General features: G+C 38.2%; 2 protein-coding genes across 5 annotated transcripts; one reads left to right on the plus strand and one right to left on the minus strand.

Moving 5' to 3' along the window:
• Positions 1-562: 562 nt before the first annotated feature.
• On the minus strand, positions 563-10,771 carry LOC135676852 (uncharacterized). Of its 4 annotated transcripts, none has more exons than XM_065188503.1 (14): positions 10,513-10,771; positions 9,404-9,555; positions 9,098-9,189; positions 8,127-8,240; positions 6,818-7,148; positions 5,546-5,725; positions 5,234-5,314; positions 4,602-4,820; positions 4,300-4,442; positions 3,846-4,012; positions 3,471-3,688; positions 2,173-2,265; positions 1,161-1,430; positions 563-1,048 (listed from the first exon to the last, which is right to left on the minus strand). In XM_065188503.1, the coding sequence occupies exons 1-13, from the start codon at positions 10,712-10,714 to the stop codon at positions 1,230-1,232; spliced, it is 2,193 nt and encodes a 730-aa protein (XP_065044575.1). In that variant the 5' UTR covers positions 10,715-10,771; the 3' UTR covers positions 563-1,048; positions 1,161-1,229. The 4 variants fall into 4 exon arrangements, with proteins under 4 accessions (XP_065044575.1, XP_065044572.1, XP_065044574.1 ...); XM_065188500.1 differs by having other exon boundaries at positions 563-1,078; XM_065188502.1 differs by having other exon boundaries at positions 1,156-1,430.
• Positions 10,772-18,927: 8,156 nt separating this feature from the next.
• LOC135677816 (gibberellin 20 oxidase 2-like) lies at positions 18,928-20,787 on the plus strand. Its single transcript, XM_065190225.1, has 3 exons — positions 18,928-19,801; positions 19,869-20,190; positions 20,395-20,787. The coding sequence occupies exons 1-3, from the start codon at positions 19,266-19,268 to the stop codon at positions 20,671-20,673; spliced, it is 1,137 nt and encodes a 378-aa protein (XP_065046297.1). The 5' UTR covers positions 18,928-19,265; the 3' UTR covers positions 20,674-20,787.
• Positions 20,788-22,543: the final 1,756 nt, after the last annotated feature.

A 22,543-nucleotide genomic window follows, 5' to 3' on the forward strand; every position in this document is an offset into this window, starting at 1 on the left:
TTCACCCATGAATTTGTGTGTTTCAAAGACAAATATCATCACAGACGGTGGGCATGTATATTTCCTTAACCCTCCTGGACTGTGAGAGTGCATGTAAGATAGATCTAGGCTGTCCTTGGGAAGGAGAATGATCCATCCCTCTTGGACTAAGATCTAGATGTACTTGTTAGGAGAATGATTCATCTTGAAACTTACTTGATATAATAAGAGATGTCATGCACGTGCTATCATATTTTACTGTATATACATGCATAATAGGCAGGAAATGAGTGTTCAACTGGCTGGTAAATTTTGTTAGAATTAATCATTTTTATTTTTATTGGACAGATAATTGACCTGACTGAGGGGTCTCTACTCGAAAAATCTCCATGCTTTTTCCCAAGTAGGGATTGATTGTTATACAGCGTTGCAGTAATAAATCTCTATTCTTGATATATATATATATATATATATATATATATATATATATATATATATAATATATATATATATAACAGCCGTCAAACTGAGTAGAGAATAGAAATGAATAGCATCTCATCTCTCCTCTTTGAGAGTTTGCTGGTGACAAAATAATATGTAAAGAACTTTACATTGCTCGAGAGAACTTGATTCTTCTCTATGTTGTTTGTTAAATACATAGAGCTGAGTTGCCTAAGATCCCCACAAGCAAAAAAACCTACTTCAAAACTTGAACAACAGGATTACAATAATGTTATGTGAGGCGATGGAACACTAATAGAAACATGAGCAGTCTCAACATATTTGGCAGATAAATAAAGGTGACTTAAAGAAAGGGCAGGGCTTGTTCCTTCCGGAGGCTTAATTAAATTACACAAATTTTCATTAAGACACAATTAAGCATGCAAGCCCTGAAGAGCTGATCGCATTACTTAGCATGACTTGGGAACCACATTCTGAGCAACCTCATATTCTGGCTCTTTGTTCTGTCTTCAAATCAAACTTGCATATGCGCATGGAACCTGAATACCAAGCATCAGCCACATTGTCTGAAAACTGCATGATGCGCCAACTCAGACTTAAAATAGACCTGCCAATTTCAAAAAAATCCCAGTAGAAGCTGGGACAGATTGAGTTAGCAAATCCAAAAGAACGGAAAACAAAATTTTGCTTGTTAAAATGACATCAGTGATATACTTTACTTGCATCTTCTCTGTAAACAGAATCACAGTTAGAACGGTGCACGGAACAATTGCATCTCCTGTTTCATATTAGGCACCGGCAGCACGTCGTGCAGTAGCTAAACAAGATTCAGTTTCATCAAGATCATCTGCAGCTGATCTGACTAAACCATGCCTTTTCATTTCACTGGCCATCCTGCGTTTAGCTTCTAGGCAAATGAGGAGAGCTGTCATGTCAGCAGGGCTCACACCACCAACTCTACTTGCTTGACCAATCGTTTGTGGCCTGACCTGCCAAAATTTATCGTAGCACCACATAATAGAGTTTTCTAGCATTTGCACAAAATTCATGCAGTTGATAAACTACAGTTTTAAGCTGGATCAAGATCAAACTTCTTTAGTGATGGCAATAAATTTTTAGAACCCAACTACTTGGTGTCAGCTATGCTAAATTTCCCGTCACCTAGATCTGTTGAGAACAACATCAAAACTACACCGAGGCAACATGAAAAATAATAAACAAAACAACACATTTGTCATGCCTGGTGCAATAATAATCTGATTGGCCAATCATATCCGAATCGTGTCAGTTTCGATCAAACTTGGCTCGCTTTAGTATTGTAATTGGGTCTTTAGTCAGGTTAACCGTCATCTTAGATTATAACTTAAGAACTTAAAACTCTCATTCTCATTCTAATTATGTCATTGAGGCTATTGAAATGTTCATGGTATCAATCTGATCAACAGTTTAATATATATATTCAACCTAGCTGAGGTTGAGGATCTAACTAATGATATGGCAGAGAAGCCATATAGGAAGTCTTGAAACATAGCTATGATAAAATAGGTTCTCTTTTAGTAATGTATCAAATGGATCGAGAAACTTTCTTCCATGGGTTGCATCACAATAATGGACTTTGCTTCAAACACTTAATATGGATGAGATGTTGTTCTTAGACTTCTCATAGCTTTCCTTTTGAACACCCAACAAGATCACCAGTTTCATAAAGCAAATCTTATCGAGGTTACATACCTTTGATAGCTTCTCACGTGCTTCCAAAGATAAAGTTGTCATCGAATAGTAATCCAAGTCCTCTGGAAGTCTTTTATGTTGTTGATTAACAATCTGACAAAAAGAAAAAAAATGTAGCAAAAATTAAGACAGTATGGCAAGCCTACAGTCTTATAATTCCTATTATATGTTTACTCTATCTTCTAAACAGAACTGATATATCAGCAATAATTACTTTTAAAATAGGATTATTCGTCTCATACGGTTTCAACAGGTAGTTAGGTACTTCCTAGTTTATTCGGAAGTTTCCAAACAAAAATAATAGAAATTACCTCATATCAAGGAATAAACAACCACAGTATACTGCCCAGCATTTTCAGTACATATCAGTATGAGGCTAAGCCAGATCAGGGACCAAGCCACTAATGGTTGGTATAATAAAGGGTAAAACTAGACCAAAAATCTGGTATATAGCACATCAAGCGATGGGATCCCTTCTAGCGATCATTTAACCTATTGAAATTCTCCTATAGCCACAAGTTGGAATCAATAAATAGTATGAAGATCAAACAAACAATGTAGATGATAAACTTGCAAAATCCAACAAAAACAACCAAGATGCTGCTTTGCCAGTACCTATGAAACTAAATGATGTCAATTTGACCATCAAAACTGGAGAAAATAACAGATTTGTGAATTATGGTACCTTTGAAGATGTAATACAGATATCTAAGAGAATCCAAAATGTTAGCTTATCATTAACTTTTTAGGGTTATTTCAACAATAAAAAGAATGTGAACTGAGAAAAAGCAATCTAGAGCTGACAAGAGAGGCAGGCATAGACAAGTTGCAAGATACCAAGCACATGGTGATTATTGCAATATTTGCAAACGTTACTCTGAATCCATATTGGAGGAAATGATTTAAATAACTGTCTCCACATAGTCAACAATTGGGTCTAAGTCATCTTATATTGATGCTTAGGAAAAGCGAGAAAACTTTATGACTTGTGGTAGGCCAGCTAAAGATACAAGCTTTAACAAACAACACAAATTGGATGGTCTGATAATATGTAACGATGTTAATTATTTGTTCTTTCAGCCTCCTAAATTCAAGAAGATAATGGGATGCAAGGAGCCAATCAAATATTTCATTTGAACTTCAGATTTATGTTCTAGGGCAGATCATGATATATACACTTAGAATTATTGATGCAAATTATGAATCTGCATAAGCGAAAAAAAATGAAGAATATTTTTAAAATCCAATTTAGCTTCCCTAGGCAGAGAAAACCACTTATTTCAGATAAAATAATTAACCTGTTGCAGCTGGCTCCTTTGGCGTGCAATGAAGCCCGCATACTTTATATCAATCTCAACGCATTCTTTCTCAATCCTGGATAAAAGCTCATTACCGTAGCCATGCTTGTCAAGGACCTTGTATTCTACATGTGGTTTTTTTAGAATGCTTTCCAACGAAGATGAATCTTTAACTGGTTGCCCAGATAAATGACTAACTTCAGCAGCAAAATCACCCCCTGTTATTAGAACAGAACCATCACATCATGTGATGAACTATAAAAAAGGGCAGATAATATCCAACGGATGCAAGCGGTCCCCCATATACGATCATAAAACCCAAAATAAGGTCCTGATGTATGAACTGTCTTATAATATATGAGAAAGATAGCTAACCTGAAATACGTACAGACTTCAGACGTTCTTTCTCCTCCAATATTCGAGCTTGCTTTAATTGGTATAAGTTCCAGCGTCTTTCATCTATTAAACCAATATCCCACCCCAAAGGAGTCAGCCGGCTGTCTGCATTGTCAGCACGGAGAAGTAATCGATGCTCTGAACGGCTGAAGTAGATAAAACATCATTACAAGTGGAATCGGTGAGAATTCACAAGTTAAAAATCTACATGAACTACTTGGGCCTTGTGTATTGCCAATGAACAAAAGCAAGCCATCAGTGCATGACATCCAAAACATACGCATCATAATGCATGAAGCTCAAACAAATGTTCAGTGCTTTGCTTATTGCAACTATCTGAGTTTCTTTATATTAGACAAGTTCATTCGCCAATTAAATAGTCATCTCCAGCGGAGCTAAACATCAAAAGTTTTCAAATAAAAACACATAATACCTCGTTAACATGCGATAAGGCTCTCGTAAATCTTTTGTTACAAGATCATCAATCAAAGTGCCAATATAGCTGCTTTCTCTCTCAAGAATGATAATAGATTTTCCATCTGAATGTCTAGCAGCATTAATCCCAGAAATAAGACCCTGCACATCAAACAAAAGAAACCAAAAAATACCTCAAAAGTTGTATACTCCACTAAGTCCACTATTTTTATACGGAGGTACCACAATCTAGGTCCTAAATGATAAGAGCAAGAAAACAGATGAATCTATCAAATGTGGCAGGACTACACAATGCATAACCTGAGCTGCAGCTTCTTCATAACCTGTTGTTCCGTTGATCTGACCTGAGAAAAACAAACCTTCAATCTTCTTCGTCATTAGAGATCTAGAGCACTGATGGGCAGGCAAGTAGTCGTATTCCACAGCATATGCAGGCCTTAGCATCAAACAGTTTTCAAGTCCAGGTAATGTTCTTAAAAGTGTCAATTGCAGCCTCTCAGGTAAACCAGTAGAAAATCCCTATCAGACAGAAAAATGTTGTCATTCAATATATAAAACAGTGAAGATGAACTATATATCATATAGCAGCACCAAGGGAACAAAAGAAAGCATGATAAATTACATATGCATGTCCTAAAACAAGAATGCGAGGAGATCCAAGAAAATGTAGAAGAGTTACACATAAAACATTGAAGCATAATGATATCACGAACCAATCAGGAATCCTTAACAAATCAATGAATATTATAACATCATGCAGGTATTCTGATCAACTAAATGGTAGAACATGCTAAGCCAATATCCTCTACATTGATTGCACAATTCACAGTATGTCAAAATGCAGAAGACAGAATTAAAGGTCACTGAATGCTGCAGTGATCATCATACTTAAACACTCCAAATTATAATTGATTTAGAAGAAAAAGAACAACCTGCACATAGAGATCAGGAACAGTACGGCCTTCAGGTTCTAGAAAAATTTGATGGGAATCCTTATCTTGGAATCGTACAATCTGAAAACAAAGTTAGTGGTTACTTAAGAGAAAAGATATGATACCTACAACTAACTCCTAGACAGAATGAAGTAAAAAATAACAGGTGCAATAAAAGATAATTGCTCTTCCCTGATAACAACTAACTCCTAGACTCAGAATGAAATAAAAAAATAACAGGGTGCAACAAGGATAATTGCTCTTCCTTGATAACAAATAACATTAGGTTCTAACTGAATACTAGTGTACTACCTTATCTTCAATAGATGGACAGTATCTTGGGCCTTTTGCTTCTACCCAACCACCATATGTGGGTGTCTCATGTAAGTTGTCTTTGATAAGTTGATGGGTGTCTTTTGTGGTGCGTGTCAAATAACAGCACATTTGCTCTCGCTCTACATGGTAATCAGGATCGAAGCTAAACCAATTAACCTGTTACAGAAAAAAAAGGGTTAAAATAGTAAATAAAAAATTGCAATTATACATATCAGTTTCACAACAAAATTGACAATAGTATATTGCTCCTAAACCATTTTTTACAACAAAATTGACTATAGTATATTGTTCCCAAACCATTTTGTGACTATGAAATGGAGACCATATGATCCACTAAATAGGAGCCCCTGGGTGTACATATTGAGAAACTCAACAGTGCATGTTTGCACACAGGAAGATCAATGCATTTTAATCAACGAACCAAAGTTTATAATATTATATTTTAGTTGACTCGAGGAAAAATCAGCTGAGTTGTTTTTACACACCCATGACAGGGTAATTGTATACAGTGTACATAAGTTTATTCACGAAGTTTGTAACAACAATGCACAATTTTAATATACCATGTGAGACTTGAATAACACCAGTGGTGAACACTTGACAGGTAAGTCTAAGGTCCCACTAAATCTGAGACTAGAGAAAGAATATAGAACACATTTCATCTAAAAGTTATCCATTGGCAACCTATTCAATCTGTATAAAAAGACAAGATTTCTTCACAAATTACTCATTCGAGTGAAATCAAACATTGCTAAAGATTAAGCAATGATTCCACTAGATAATTGATAACTTATATTCCATGACAAAATTTGAAAAATACTAATAATCAACAATTGTGCTAGTTAAAAAAAGACAGCATAAAGAAAAGTTCATTCATTGTGGAGCAATCAAAAGCCTTTTACTGTGTCATGATCAACCAAAAAGATATGTTGAGTCATCGACAAAGCCATTAAGGTATGCTAACAAGATAATGATATGAAAGCACGCTTTGGCCTAACAGGACATATAAGAAAACCAACCACATTAGAACTGCTCAAAATGTCTCAACCAGGAGTAGCACAGCTACAAAACCACAAAAGTTTCTTGTTAGAGAAGAACATATATGCAGGGAGATTATAGTCTATGTATCATATTATAAGAATGTTACTAATGTTATTGTTCAAAATAATATACATTTAATTATAAGACACTCTCAATTATAGTTATTGATGTTATCACAATCCTGCATGAGCTTATAACAGTAACTACCTCTTCATCTCCATGCTGAGGTTCCAAACCAAAGAAGTTAACACTACGGTAGTCAACACGTGCAGGGGTTCCAGTCTTCAAACGGTCAGTCTCAAAGCCAAGTTGTTGCAAGCTCTCAGTTAGCCCATGAGAAGCTGACTCCCCAGCTCGTCCTGCAGGCATTGATGTTCTACCAACCCAGATCTTACCGCTCATAAAAGTGCCTGTTGTGAGAACCACTGAAGGAGCATAGAAGTTCATGCCAAAGAAGGTGGACACTCCTTCCACAGTATCATTCTTGCCTACCAAGATATTAGTCACCATAGCTTCTCTGATAAAAAGGTTTGTGGTGCTGAAAAAGTAGCACTAGTTAGAAAGCCATGTAGTATCTGTAATACCAATTCATAAAAGCCCCTAAAATGCCCCCATCAAAATATTTCAGAAAGCAATTTGATATTTTTCAAAATTTTACGCCTGAGAAAATGAATGAACTTCAAACCAAAAAATGGTACATGCAGAATAACAATCAAGAATCTGAAACAATATGTCCAATCATTCCTGAATCCCTGTTCTTATGCAAAAAATCCTAATTTCAATATTATGGCAAAGTAAATATTAAACTCATACTGATATAAAATATAAATAGAAACTAATTAGTCTTCTTTGATATGAAAATGAATAGCATTTTCTTGATGAAGGAAATCAAGCATGGATACATACATAGAGCATAGGAAAATCAGTACATGTATGTTTCCTATGTGTTCTAAAAATTTATCTGTTGTGCTGCTACTGCTACTTAGATAATTACTATACATTAAACTATTTAGATAATTAATGATCATTATATACGAAAATCATAAGAAATATGAGCACTTTTATGAACAAAAAGTGTTCACAAGAACAAGGATTGTCATTCTGTAGCACGGCATTGTGTTGATGTACCTATCAACCAAACAATAATCTCAATGGGTACCAGCAGTTTCAAGTCAGCAAACTGACAACAGGCTACTCATTCTTGTCCTTAGATTTTCTGTAGCGATCAAACACTATGATTCACTATGCAGATGATGCAAAACTTTGTAAGAGCATGTCAAGTTGGGGACACAATAGATTAGCACAATACTTGAAGTTTTGCATGAACTAGACACATAGGTTTAGCATCATTAATAATCAAAGCCTAGTTAAAACTACATTTATCTCAAAAAAGTATAAACTAGTACATTCTTCATAATATTGGTGCTTAACTACCCACATGGACCTGCCAACATTAGGTATAGGTAGCACGAGAAGAATAAAGAGAATAATCAATTCTTTGTGCAAATAGACTAACCTTTCAACAACCTTTTTCATTTCCAAGGCATACTCCCTCTTATCTGTCTGAGCACGCAATGCTCGAACAGCAGGACCTTTTGAACGGTTGAGAACACGTTTTTGCAAGTAGCACCTGGTGTGGTAAGAGATCAGCAAGAATTATCAGACCCAGGTTAAGGAAGGCGAGCAACAAAGATGGTAATCCCAATTCCCAACCCCAACTGCAATGAAGTGTATGAATAAAATAAAATTGTAAATGATCTTTTAACTAGGAACAATTGCAACTAGCACAAGTTCTTAGGTGTGGTGCCATAAAGGGTATACGAGACCCATTTACTGTGACAAAACCTTGTACTCTGATAGACCAGAACTCTTATGGACAAAAGATGATAACCGAAAAATCTTACAAAATTTCCAAGTAAAATGCAGTGAGATGGGGTCAATTATAATGACCAGGTGGCACAAAGGTAACCCTTGCAATTACATGAAATGAGGCACAATTTTTACCAGATAAAAAGCTTCCACTTATCAAGAATTAAGACAAATAAAATCAAAATCTGGATCTGCAAGTTTAACAAAAAAAATATCAATTCAAAGAGGAAAATGGTAAGATGCTTATACTGCACCAAAAAAAAATTGGCTGCTTGATCTTGTATGTCACAAAGCTTGTCTTGTTGTAGTATGTTGTAATATGTTGTAATAAATTGTAATAAACTTTATGATGCACTAGTTAACATATTACAACAAACACAGAAGTGGAAAAAAAAAAAACCAAAAAACAAATAGTTCAATTTATGAAGTCCCAACTAAATTATGAACCAAAAGAAATTAAGAAGCATGAATAAGCATCCCCACAGAAACAAATTTCTCACAGAAATTCAATTAACAATTTCAAGAATCCAAGTACCTGCTTAAGAAAATATATGGTGATTAATTGAACAACAAATTAAACTAGTAATATATCAAAGTCAACCATTATGGGAATTCTACCTATCAGCAATTTTCCCTATTTCACCACCAAGGGCATCCACTTCATGCACCAATTGAGATTTTGCAGGACCACCAACTGCTGGATTGCAGGGCTGTGTGCCAGGAAATAAGAATTCAAAATAAAGTGAGACAAATATGTTATGTCATAATTTAAGAAAATTAAAAAAAAAGAGCTGTATCAGTTATGCAATCAACATACTCAATACTCAAAATGAACTTTCAACTTTTAGTGTGCCTAGAAATGCCATGAAATTTAAACAATAATAAACAAAAAACAATGATAAATGTCAAAATTACAAAATTAACCTGCCATGCAATGCGATCAATGTTGAGGGTGAGAAGAAGAGTCCGGGCACCAAGACGAGCAGCTGCAAGTGCAGCTTCACAGCCTGCATGCCCTCCTCCTACTACTATGACATCATATTGTTCCTCAATTGCTTTGGAATTATCTTTCACACCTGTACATTATGACAAAGGAGCTTCATCCCGTGGAATACAAACTACTGATTTCCAGAGTATGATAAATTCATAATATAAACATTTTGTTAGAGGCAGATCTGTTAAAGATTCCAATTCCAAACAATTAAATTGATTTTGCAGCTAGAATATATGTTCAGATACACGGTATCAGAACCACAAAAATGTAGAGATGACTAGATTCAACCTAGGATTTCATGCTTTTGTATTTGGTTGGAGAATTTCATGTGTATATTGTGCTTAGCTAGGATTAACAAGGTATGTAATCTCAAGGATTTCCAAGTTCCTTAGGTAACCCAGGAATTCAAATCACCATACTTCCAGCAACTGACCAGAATTGCCAAACTGCTGGTTTCAACTGGAGACACTAGGGTTTTCTTGCTTAAAATCCTAGGATTTCAAGGAAAATGCCCATACCACATAGGGCCTTATATTAGGTTAATGGGGTACAATTTTCAAGTGACATTTACTTATCAAGACAAAGCTCCAAGAAAAAGTTGTCATGGTCTATAGCCTGAGGGTTTTGAAGGCCAGAGAAGTCTCCATCCTAAATCAAACAGCCAAGCTTCAAAGAGCTTTATTCACATCTCAAAACAGTAACCCAAAACATGTTATCAGCCTCTCCATATAGTGCTCGCCAGGCTCTCCATAATCACATGTACAAGCAACCTCTTGTAAGGTTTTTATCAATAATCCAAATTCCACCGCTAATTTAAGACAGAAGAACATTCGAATCCATGAAACCTCTCATATGGTGAATCTTACCAGAAACAGTGAGTATTTTCCACCAACAACCAACAAAGAATAATTGCCAGGGATCATTACCCAATTTCATAACTGTGGACCTAAAAAACCAGCCCCAAACCCTGAAATCTCCGGTCAGGAAAGCCAGGTGCATAGAATTCTCTCGTACCAATCAAGAAATTAATCGGGTATACCTTGGGCAAGGGTTGTAAGCCCTCGGCGATGAGAAGAGTTCCATCTTCTTGACAAGAGAGACTGCCTTCGGAGAGGGCGGCGAACCGGAGACGGGAAGAGAAGCGTGCGAGACGTGCAGGACAAAGGGGAGAGGCGAGAGCTTAGCCGGGAGAGAACCACTGTGGTCGCGGTGGCGGCAATCGGACGAAGGCGGAGCAACATAACCGCCGCTCGATCGCTCGGTGAGTACAGCACAAAAAGGCCTATCTTCTTTCTAAGGTTATAGCGAAGAAAGGACATATATATATATATATATATATATATATATATATATATATATATATATATATGTTAATCATGTCATGTTATTCTCTAATGTAAATATGTCATCGGATTCTCCGAGATGAAGTTTATTATTTGTGTCTATTTTCAAGCAATTATTGATATTATGATGCTCAATTGCATGTTTGATCTAATTTATGGAGCCCAAAATTACCCTAAACCTAATATGCAACTGTATTTTCACACCAAGAAAGGATTAAAAAAGAAAAATTCTCAATTAAACTTCAATAAATTTCAATATTTTGGAATAATTATAAACAATTTAAGGTCAAATCTCTGATTTTATGTCTACGAGTCAAAAGACAAGGAAACATTTTTTTTTTCTTTTTTAACTACATACTCCTCTTAATAAATAAGTTTAAGAATGAGTATGGTTTGATCATGATATCTTCGAATTAATATTATTTCTTTATAATATTAGGATAAAAATAATTAAAATATAATAAATTAATTAGGACGGTGCTGAGGAATATGATTGATACTTCAATCTCACATAATTGACATGCACCTAATACTTCGGAACCATACGATTAATATATGTCCTGTTAAATCTCGTATTTTGATAATAAAACCATTTGATATATGTTTATGTTTTAATCTACGTTTTGAGTGACGCGAGATGCTTCGATCAGGATGAGACAATTAAAGCAGGAAAAATCATGTTGTGCCGGAGAAACATATCAGAAGATTGGACGTCGGGCTGGTGGATCGGTCGATGAATCGATAGAAGGCTTCGGACCGTGGACTTGGGCATCGTGCCAAGAAGAGCGGGTATTGTACCAAGGATATCAGAATTGTGAAGTCAACTAGCCGATTGGGCAATAGGACGCGGGAGAGGACGATGCGTCGAAGAATCGGACGAAGCGTCGAGGGACCAATGACATGCCGAACAACTTGGTTAATTGTTTAGGATTAATTGTCTTGATCGAAGTTTTGTTTTACATGTGTAGGATTAACTACGATGGAAGTAAGACATGCAATAGGAGTTACGCCGGAGTCAAGACTATGATCACGTTGGGAGTTCAAGAGTTAGACGGAAGTCCGGACGGTTGACGGAGGTTCTACGGGAACAAATCCGAGAAGTCCAGGAGCTTACCAAAAGAAGCTCATCGGAACTCACCAAGTGGATCGTCACAAGTCTAGGAGTTTGCCGAAAGTCCATTGGAGCATCGTCGAAGGTTCGTCGAATGTTCGTCGGAAGCTCGCCGGAAGAAGCGATTGACGCACCGGAGCAAGTTGCAGTAAATGTCTTAAGAAATATCATAGTTAGCATGTAGATTAAGTTAGGAATGGGAAGTACTCCCATTAACTTAATCTGGGAACAATTGGGCCCTTGATAGACCCAAATTGGGCCGAATGGATCAACCCATTCGGACCAGAATTCCTGTCAAGCAATGGCACCGCTAGGGTCGGTGATGGCATCGCCCAAGAGATTGTCTCCCAGGAAAGCTGAGCGGTGCAACCGCCCCTGTCAAGCGGTGGCACCGCCCAGAGGCTCAGTCTCTGAGCCGCCAGGCAGTTGTACCACCCCAATCAGGAGGTGGTACCGTTAGAACCCCAAAAATCCAGGAGATGACATTTTTGAGCTCCAAATTCAAACCAGTTTAGAGCCTATAAATACTCCTCCCATCCCTAGGTAAAACATTCAAGCACAAAGAGATTAAAAGAGAGAAAACGATGTTGCAATCTCTAGAATTTCTCTCCTCTGGCTTTAAGTGTTAGAATTATGTTTAAGAGAGGAGAGTGAGTGCTTATAAAGGTTATCTCCTAAACCCGGTAAAAGGAGAAGAGGGGTGTAAGAAGGAGGTTGATCTTCGCCTTGTAAAGGAAGATCATTAGTGGATGTCGGTGGCCTCGACGGAAGAGGAATCAAAGGAGTGGATGTAGGTCACGATTGACCGAACCACTATAAACTCTCATCTTCTCTGGTTTGCATTTATTCTTACTGCTTACCTTATTGCAAACCTCTATATGTGTTTTACTTCCTCATTACTTTTGCTGCACTCATTTACGAACAAGCTTTCAAGTTAAGTTTCCGAAAACGGGGAAACGATTTCATCATACGAACGCAGTTTTAATCGTCAAAAGTTTTCTGTTGTACTAATTCACCGCTCCCCCCCCTCTTAGTGCTCTTGATCCTAACAATTGGTATCAGAGCCCGGTATTTCTCATTTCAGATTTACACCCGAGACAAATGACTCTTCATGGCTTTCAAGAGGGTTTATCGGTTGTTCATTCACCGTTGTTTAACAGATTGGACTACACTTATTGGAAAACTCAAATGAGAGTTTTCTTGATTTCAATGAATTTGGATTTATGGAATATTATTGAAAACGGTTTTCAACTTCGCTCTAAACCGATGAACGAACGGTCGGATTTGGAGAAGAAGTATTTTTCTTTAAACGCAAAGGCTATGAATGCCTTATTTTACGTTTTGGACAAAAATGAGTTCAATCGGATTTCTACGTGTGAAACGACTTTGGATATTTGACGAACACTTGAAATCATGCACGAGGTAACTAGTAGAGTCAAAGACTTGAAAGTTATTATTGCATGATTTTGAGCTTTTTCGAATGCAATAAAGCAAGACTATAGGCGACATGTACAACTAAGAGTTCTTGATAAATCTTTTTTGAATTTTGATCTCGTAAGCAAGATCTTAAGATCCCTTCTAAAAAGGTGGGATCCTAAAATAACCGCAATATAAGAGATAAAAAATTTAAATAATTTTCTATTAGAAGAAGTAATCAGGTCATTAATGACCTATGAAATGACACTTTTGGAACATTTTGGACCCGATGAGCACTTGAACCACCTTCCAAAGAACAGAAAGGATTTGAGACATAGAACATTTGAAAACCACTCAAGCATAAGCTCAAGTGATGGTGAACAAGAACTACTCACTAAGAAATTTAAAAAATTAAAGAAATAAAAATTTAAGAACAAAAAGAACAGAATTACTTGCTTTGAACACAAGAAAAAGAACACAAAGTGGGATGAATCGAGCTCCTCCGAAGATGATAAGAAAATTAAGAAATGCGAGGTGGCAAACTATGCCTTAACGACATTTAACGATGAGGTAATCAAAACCCCCTTAATTTATTTCAAAATTACATGATGCTTTTCATAATGTATTTTCTTTTTTAGTATAGAATTAATTTTCTTGAAAATTATATGTTTAAAAAAATATAAAAATTACGATCATGCTAGTAGTTTTGAAAATAATCATAAAAAATACATATTTTATAATAAACAAATAAAATGATTTTGATTGAAAATATCAAATCATGCTATATGTGGTTAAGAAGTAATAATGTGTATCACGTTCATTTTCATTGTTATTTCTTGATTTTGATTAAATAAAATCATGTTTGATTTGAAGAAATGCATAATGATATAATATTAAATATTTTGAAACCATGATTGATAATTTTATGCATAAGATTTTAAGGTATCAATGATGATAAGCATGTGTTATTTTCATGAGTGTATTTGAAAAACATATGGCAAAACCATGTCCGAATGCATGAAAGTGTTAAATTTTATTTTCGGATTCTCTTGATTTTTGTGATTTATTGATCTTGATGATTTTATGATGAAATTCATTTTTTGATCCTAAACGTTGATGCATATTTTTATTTAACATAAATAAAAAAGCATGCTAACATGAAATCAATTACTTAAAATGAAATACTTAAAAAAGAAAAAATATATTATCAATGAAATCATGAATCTACTTATGTTATGAATTTTGTGAACCATAAAAATGATTTTGGTGATTTGAATTTGAGATTAGTTTTATCAAAATCATGATCTTGATTTCTTATAATAACATGAGATTTCCCTTGATGATCATCTCGATTATTTAAAAGGAGATTTGTCAAAATGATTCATGGAATTTTCGATTCATGACTTGATCCTTCATTTGTTTATGAGATGGTTGAAATCTTTGTACCTTTGAATTCTTCCCTTCTTCTTTCGATTTTTGAATTTATGCATATTATATGTTGAAGATTTGAAACAATGTTTTGATATTATGCATACCCAAGAAATGTTGATTTGACAAAATGAATGATGATTTTTCTCTTGAATATAACTTGTGATATGTTTTTTTTTTTAATCATCATCTTGATTTCTCGATATTCGATACATGAAATTTTATTATGAATCAAGATTTTTTGTTTAATCGATCTCCTAAGATTTTCTTTCGATTATTTATGATGAGGTTTTTAAAAAAGAAATCATGTCTTTTGGTATTCATATGTTTAAATCTTTCATGATATGATCTTTATGCAATTCCTTGTATTTATGATATGTTTATCTCATCACCTAACTAATTCTTCTTGATATTCTTTATGTGATGATATGAATGCATGAAATATTCATGAATTTGAAATGATGCATGCAATGATGAAATATTCATGAATTTGAAATGATGCATGCAATACTTATGATAATGATGTACATGATCTATTGCATATTATGAATGCTTTAAATGATGAATGTTTGGTATCATGATCAACATGTTGATATATGCTTAAAAATTTTAATGCTTGAATATCATATATGATATGCTCATAATGATGATTAATTTATTTATATCATGCATGAAAAATAAAATGTATTGTTTTGAAAATGTGCATGTTTTAATTTAAAAATATAATGATAAGATTGATACTTATCTTTGTCATGATTTAGAAATTGACGTAAGGGTCTTCCATTCTTTTTGACATTGACAAAGGGGGAGAAATATCGCTAGCTCATCTTGCAAAATTTAGAAACATGCACTTTGCAAATGAAGCAAATATTTGCTAGCTTACATATTGCAAGGAAATGAACTTGACATCTTGAACATCAAAAAACTTTGCTACCTTGCATGATGTAAAATTTGATAGAATTGCTAGCTTATGATCTAAAGAGAAGCAAAAAGCTGCTATCTCCAAAGAAGCAAATTGTACAATTCAAGAAGAAAGCAAAAATTATACTTCTCAAAAAAGAAAAAATTGCTATCTTGAACATAGAATTGCTAGCTTGAAATCTCAAGAAAACCCAAAAATATGCTATCGTGCCTATCTCAAGAAAAGCAAATATGCCAACTTGTATATCTTTAAAATTGATAGCTTGTATAATGTAAAGCTTGCATATTTCAAGAAGCAAGAGTTACTTTTTTGAACATCTATAAATTGCTAGCTTGTAGTCTAAAGAAAAGCAAACATTTGCTATCTCATGAAAAGCAAACATGCTCAACTTGCACATCTTTAATTGCTTGATTGCATGATGATAAAATTTGATACTATGTTTTTCATGTAATGAGTTGAACTTATATCACAAACACAAAAATAGTTGTACTTCTCCTTTTTGTTGATGACAAAGGGGGAGAAGTATGTTGATGACCTGACATGTTATGCATAAGTATATGATGACATGTTGCTTGGATTTTTGAATCCAAGAGTTTCTATCAATATGGCATATTGATAGGGGGAGTTTGTTTAAACTCCGGGAGTTAAGGTTAACTCCGCCATCAAGTGGTTGTCATCATCAAAAAGAGGGAGATTGTTGAATCTCATATTTTGATGATGAAACCACTTGATATATATTTATGTTTTAATCTGCGTTTTGAGTGACGCAGGATGCTTCGATCGGGATGAGACAATTAAAGCAGGAAAAATCATGTTGTACCCGAGGAAAATGTCAGAAGATTGGACGTCGGGTCGGTGGATCGGTCGACATATCGATAGAAGGCTTCGGGCCATGGACTCGGGCATCGGGCCAAGAAGAGCGGGTATTGTGCTAAGGATATCGGAGTTACGGAGTCAACTGATCGATTGGGCAATAGGTCGTAGGAGAGGACGATGCGCCGAATAATCGAACGAAGCGTTGAGGGACCAATGACATGCCGGATAACTTGGTTAATTGCTTAGGATTAATTGTCTTGATCGAAGTTTTGTTTTACATGTGCAGGATTAACTACGATAGAAGCAAGACATGCAGCAGGAGTTGCGCCGAAGTCAAGATTATGATCACGTTAGGAGTTCGAGAGTTCGACGAAAGTCCGAATGACCGTCGGAGGTTCTATGGGAACAAATCTGAGAAGTCCAAGAGCTTGCCAAAAGAAGCTCGTCGGAACTCACCAAGTGGATCGTCGCAAGTCCAAGAGTTTACCGAAAGTCCGTCGGAGCATCGGCGAAGGTTCGTCGGATGTTTGTCAGAAGTTCGTCGAAAGCTCGCTGGAAGAAGTGATTGATGCACCGGAGCAAGTTACAGTAAATGTCTTAAGAAATATCGTAGTTAGCATGTAGATTAAGTTAGGAATGGGAAGTGATCTCATTAACTTAATCTGGGGGCAATTGGGCCCTTGATAGACCCAAATTGGGCTGAATGGATCAACTCATTCGGACCAGAATTCCTGCCAAGTAGTGGCACAGCCCAGGAGATGGTCTCCCAGGAAAGCTGGGCGGTGCAACCGCCCAGGTCAGGCGATGGCACCGCCTGGGCTCAGTCTTCGAGCAAGACTGGGCGATGGCACCGCCCAAAGGCTCAATCTCCGAGCTGCCAGGCAGTTGTACCGTCCCAGTCAAGAGGTGGTACCGCCAGGACCCAAAAAATCTAGGAGATGACATTTTTGAGCTCTAAATTTAAATCAGTTTAGAGCCTATAAATACTCCTCTCATCCCCGGGTAAAACATACAAGCATAGAGAGATTAAAAGAGAAAAAACGCTACTGCAATCTCTAGAATTTCCCTCCTCTAGCTTAAGTGTTAGAATTCTATTTAAGAGAGGAGAGTGAGTGCTTGTAAGGGTTGTCTCCTAAACCCAGTAAAAGGAGAAGATGGGTGTAAGAAGGAGGTTGATCTTCGCCTAGTAAAGGAAGATCGTTAGTGGATCCTGGTGGCCTCGACGGAAGAGGAATCAGAAGAGTGGAAGTAGGTCACGATTGACCGAACCACTATAAACTCTCGTGTTCTCTTGTTTGTATATATTCTTGCTGCTTACCTTACTGCAAACCTCTATATGTGCTTTACTTCCTCATTAATTTTGCTACATTCATTTACGAACTCGCTTTCAAGTTAAGTTTCCGAAAATGATTTTACGTCGGAAACGATTTCATCGTACGAACGCAGTTTTAATCGTCGAAAGTTTTTCACTGCACTAATTCACCCCCCTCTTAATGCTCTTGATCCTAATATGTCCAACACCTTGACGTCATATAGGACGATATCTCAATGTCACGTGATTAAATCGATCAAACTATTATAAACTTAACGTGGCATGATAGTAGTTAAGCTTGATAGAAATACACAACTTCTCGTAACCAATGCTAATTACAAGAGTAGTTGTCCTAATAACCCATCATAAAAAGGCTTGCCAAATGCACTACACATTTACATACGACCTTGAAGTATTTTCTAAATCCTTCAAATCTTAGGCTAACTTAAATATTAGAGGAATATTTATCAAGAATACTCCTGATATGATTGAGATAGAAAAGAAACCTTAGAAAACCCCTTAGAACATATACAATTAGAAGCTCTGAGAATCATGCGTTGATGATGAGATTATACAATTTGGTAGTAAGATGCCATGGTGACAGGCCCCATTTCCCTATTCATCTTGAGACCAACTACATGCTCGTAAATCTGCGTCCTTGAGACACATCCTATTTAGGATCTATTTGCCCCCAAGAGCTAACACATCCTAGTAACCAAGCTCAACACAAAGGGAAGGGATGACACTGCAAAGATTCCAAGCATGTTTGCCTGCCCAAATTGGTGAGCTAGAGAGTGTGACATGCAATTGGAGTCAGGACAGGTGATCTACTAAGCCTTACCTGCACTGTGCCAGAGAGGATGCATGGGTTAGAAATCTTAGTCTATAAATTTATATCTAAAATTTATATGATGAAAAGAAGAAGAAAGAAGACATAATTTAATTCCCTGATACAGTCAATTCTTCAACATCTTCTATACTGCTTCAAAAGAAGAAGAAGACAAAAAAGCAACCTTTATAGTGAGATACACAAAGATAAGCTTTTCCTTTAATCCTATCCTTGAGAGATATCTTAAATCACATCAAAAGGGTTGAGGAAGGTGACACGAGACTTGGATCAAAGAGATGAAAGCAAGGCAACAAGAGGGAGACGCTATCATAGGCGTCAGTTGCCCCAGCTTTTGGCTTCAGCTTCACAAGAGATTCCCATGCAGAAGCTTTCTTGGACCACGACAATGGAAGTTCTACACCACTAACGCCCTTCATTCTTAGCTTCATTTAGCGTCATCGAATTTATCCAAACTCACAAGTGTCTTAAACCCCTGTTTCCCTCTTCTTTACCATCTCTCCTCGCCTTTTGTCGTCTTCTCCTTCCGCCCGTCGTTACAAATAGCCCCACCAGTAACCCGAACCTTCGTTCACCGATCTCATCTCTTTGTCTTCCATGGATTCCGTCTCTCCTGTCACTTTAGACCTCAACAAGGAGGAAGGCCACTGCAGCAACGGTGCCATCGTCTTCGACACCTCCTTCCTCCGGAGACAAGCTAAGATACCCGAGTCATTCGTCTGGCCTCGCAACGAGAGGCCTCACCCACTGGAGGAGCTCGAGGTGCCCGTCGTCGACCTCCGAGGACTCTTCGAGGGCGACGAGGCCTCCATCAGCCGCGCGGCCGAGGCCAGCCGGGCCGCATGCGTGCGCCACGGATTCTTCCAAGTGATCAACCATAAGGTTGACGCGAAGGTCTCCGGCGACGCCCTTGACGCTGCCGGGGACTTCTTCAAGCTCCCCCTGAGCACCAAACTGAGGGCCCGGAGGCAGCCCGGGAGCGCGTGGGGCTACGTCGGAGCCCACGCCGATCGCTTCGCCTCCAAGCTGCCGTGGAAGGAGACACTCACGTTCTGCTACGACTACGGCGAGCGCGGGGATGGTGTCGTGGACTACTTCACGTCGAAGCTCGGGGAAGGATTCGAGCCGATGGGGTACGGTGTTTTATTAACTTTATGCCGCAGTCGGATACCGATCGAGCATGAACGATTCGTGAAACAGGAGGGTGTACCGGAGGTACTGTGAGGCCATGAAGGAGCTGTCGCTGTCGATCATGGAGCTGCTGGGGATCAGTCTGGGCGTGGGAAGGGAGTACTACAGGCAGTTCTTCGAGGACGGGAGCTCCATCATGAGGTGCAACAGCTACCCGCTGTGCCAAGAACCAGAGCTGGCGCTGGGGACGGGGCCTCACTGCGATCCCACCGCGCTGACGATTCTGCTGCAAGACCAAGTGGGCGGCCTGCAGGTGTTCACGGAGGGCAAATGGCAGGCCGTTCGCCCCGTCCGGAGCGCGCTGGTCATCAACATCGGCGACACGTTCATGGTACGTTTTCGTAGGGTAGCATTTTGTTCTGGCGTAGCGACCTGATACTGTTCAGATGCGGCTCGCATTTAGTGGTCTGATAACACGTGGCATTCTTGATTATAATTTCATTACAATTATTAATGACAATCTTTATTATTTCCGGCAATATTATTTACAGCTCGGAAAGTATGAGCTGCATGTGCGAAGTATGCTATGTTGTAGGCATTGTCCAACGGGAGGTACAAGAGCTGCCTCCACCGGGCGGTGGTCAACAGCGAGAGGGAGCGGCTGTCTTTGGCCTTCTTCGTGTGCCCGAGAGGTGACAGGGTGGTTCGGCCGCCAAGGGAGCTGCTGCTGCTACTGGAGGAGGAGGCGGTGCCGAGGGAGTTCCCCGACTTCACTTGGACGGAGCTGCTGGAGTTCACGCAGACCCACTACAGAGCAGACACCACCACGCTCCAAAACTTTGCCCGCCGCCGGTTCCTCGCCTCCCCACCCTAACCACCACCGACCGTTCGTCGGCATACGTACATTTGCCGTCGCTTTTTGACTCTTCACCTTCATGTCCGGTTGCATGCATGCCCATAGAGTTCACCTCCTCCCTTTCCTGCCATGTTATAGCAAATCAATTATTATGAATAACTTAGCATCTTCTCATCTACTTGAAATATTCAGTATGTATGTATATTCAACTTTCTAAAATATATATGTAAAATGATTTCAAAAATTTCTTTGACGAAACATGCATAACGGTCGTGGAGATTGACATCGGACAAGACAAGTGCACAGAGCTGACCCAAATCCAAGGTGACATGTCAACTAGTCAACAGTGCTTGACTCGTGTTCAACGGATCCCACAGGTAATATATCGGATCGAGTCAAGTCAACATGACAGGTCAACGCATGACTCGCTCTCAAAATTAGAGCAATGATTTGCGTTGGATGGTTTAATTGCGTGCAAATAACGAAGACGGTCGTGTCTTAGTCACGAGTTTGGATAAGATTCACCGTCGATGGTTTCTACCGAAGGAGCCATCAGCATCCGACGGGAGCCCCAACTTGTCGTTTCAGTCGCCATCGTGAAGCCATGCCCATCATCCCCAAGCTCGAGATCATCCCTCAGCAATGGAATGGTTGGAGCGATGCATGAAACATAAAAGTGATAGAAATAATAGAAGATAAGAACAATAATTGAAGAAGCTTTATTGTAGAAATGAAATAGCTTTAGCTTGAATCTATTAACATATTCCCTCTCCTATTTATACAGATTAGGAGAAAGGATTTCCCTCAACAGAATAAACAGAATAGAGAGATTTCCTCATATAATTGGGGAAATCTTATCCTCTATCAAGTTGGGGAAATCTTATCTTCTATCATGCCCCCGCAAGATGGTGCTCCTAACAAGGATACCAATCTTGGATCGATACAAAGAATGGTTTACAAGCGAGAGGCTTCATGAGTAAGATAAGTGTAGATCGCTGCTGCTGCTGTGATTGCTGTTGCTGTGATGGCACAGGTGTTCCCTTCATTCTCCTTAAGTCTGCCGAATGTTGACAGATCAGCGAAGACTACCGCGGTGAGGAAGATGATGATTGACCACGGAGCCTCTTAGGATTGCAACGGCATTGATCGCTAGCCGAAGGGTGAAGCTTCACTTTCCTCAGCGACGTTGGTCGCTGGCTGAAGGCAAGAGCGAGGCTTCGCTTTTCTCAACGACGTTGGTCGTGGTTGCGATTACGACGGCTGCGACGGTAGAGAAGAAATCTACAGCAATGTTGCAGTGTTGCTACTATAGCAAAGGAGGAAACTGCAACAGAGGAGGAAGCTGTAGTAGAAGAGGAAGCTGTAGCAAAAGAGGAAGGAAAATAGCTACAACGAGGAAGAAAGGTGGGACAGTGCTGATGAGCAGCACTAGAGATGCCGTAGCGGAAAGGAACGGACGATGGCGTAGAGTAGCAACACAAATGATGAATTGGCAGCGAGAAGAGAGCTTGCTCTAGGCAAGCGGCTCTGATACCATGATAGAAATAATAGAAGATAAGAACAATAATTGAAGAAGCTTTATTGTAGAAATGAAATAGCTTTAGCTTGAATCTATTAACATATTCCCTCTCCTATTTATACAGATTAGGAGAAAGGATTTCCCTCAACAGAATAAACAGAATAGAGAGATTTCCTCATATAATTGGGGAAATCTTATCCTCTATCAAGTTGGGGAAATCTTATCTTCTATCAAAAAGCATGTCCTCATCGGACAAAACAGAGTTCGAGTGCACGATCGACTGTCCGCCATTCCACCCCAATAGCTGCGACAGATCGGGCGGCTGAAGTTGATCGAATGATTGGCTCTGCCAAGCGATGCTGACACTCG

The sequence above is a fragment of the Musa acuminata genome, chromosome BXJ1-6 (assembly GCF_036884655.1).
Source record: "Musa acuminata AAA Group cultivar baxijiao chromosome BXJ1-6, Cavendish_Baxijiao_AAA, whole genome shotgun sequence".
Taxonomy (NCBI): Eukaryota; Viridiplantae; Streptophyta; class Magnoliopsida; order Zingiberales; family Musaceae; genus Musa; species Musa acuminata.

Coding starts and splice junctions, on each gene's coding strand:
- LOC135676852 (XM_065188503.1), bottom strand. CDS start 10,714: ATGTTGCTCCGCCTTCGTCCGATTGCCGCCACCGCGACCACAGTGGTT. Junction 5,315..5,545: donor GTCCATCTATTGAAGATAAG/GTAGTACACTAG, acceptor CTTTGTTTTCAG/ATTGTACGATTCCAAGATAA. Junction 3,689..3,845: donor GAAGTCTGTACGTATTTCAG/GTTAGCTATCTT, acceptor TTCTAATAACAG/GGGGTGATTTTGCTGCTGAA.
- LOC135677816 (XM_065190225.1), top strand. CDS start 19,266: ATGGATTCCGTCTCTCCTGTCACTTTAGACCTCAACAAGGAGGAAGGC. Junction 19,802..19,868: donor GAAGGATTCGAGCCGATGGG/GTACGGTGTTTT, acceptor TTCGTGAAACAG/GAGGGTGTACCGGAGGTACT. Junction 20,191..20,394: donor ACATCGGCGACACGTTCATG/GTACGTTTTCGT, acceptor GCTATGTTGTAG/GCATTGTCCAACGGGAGGTA.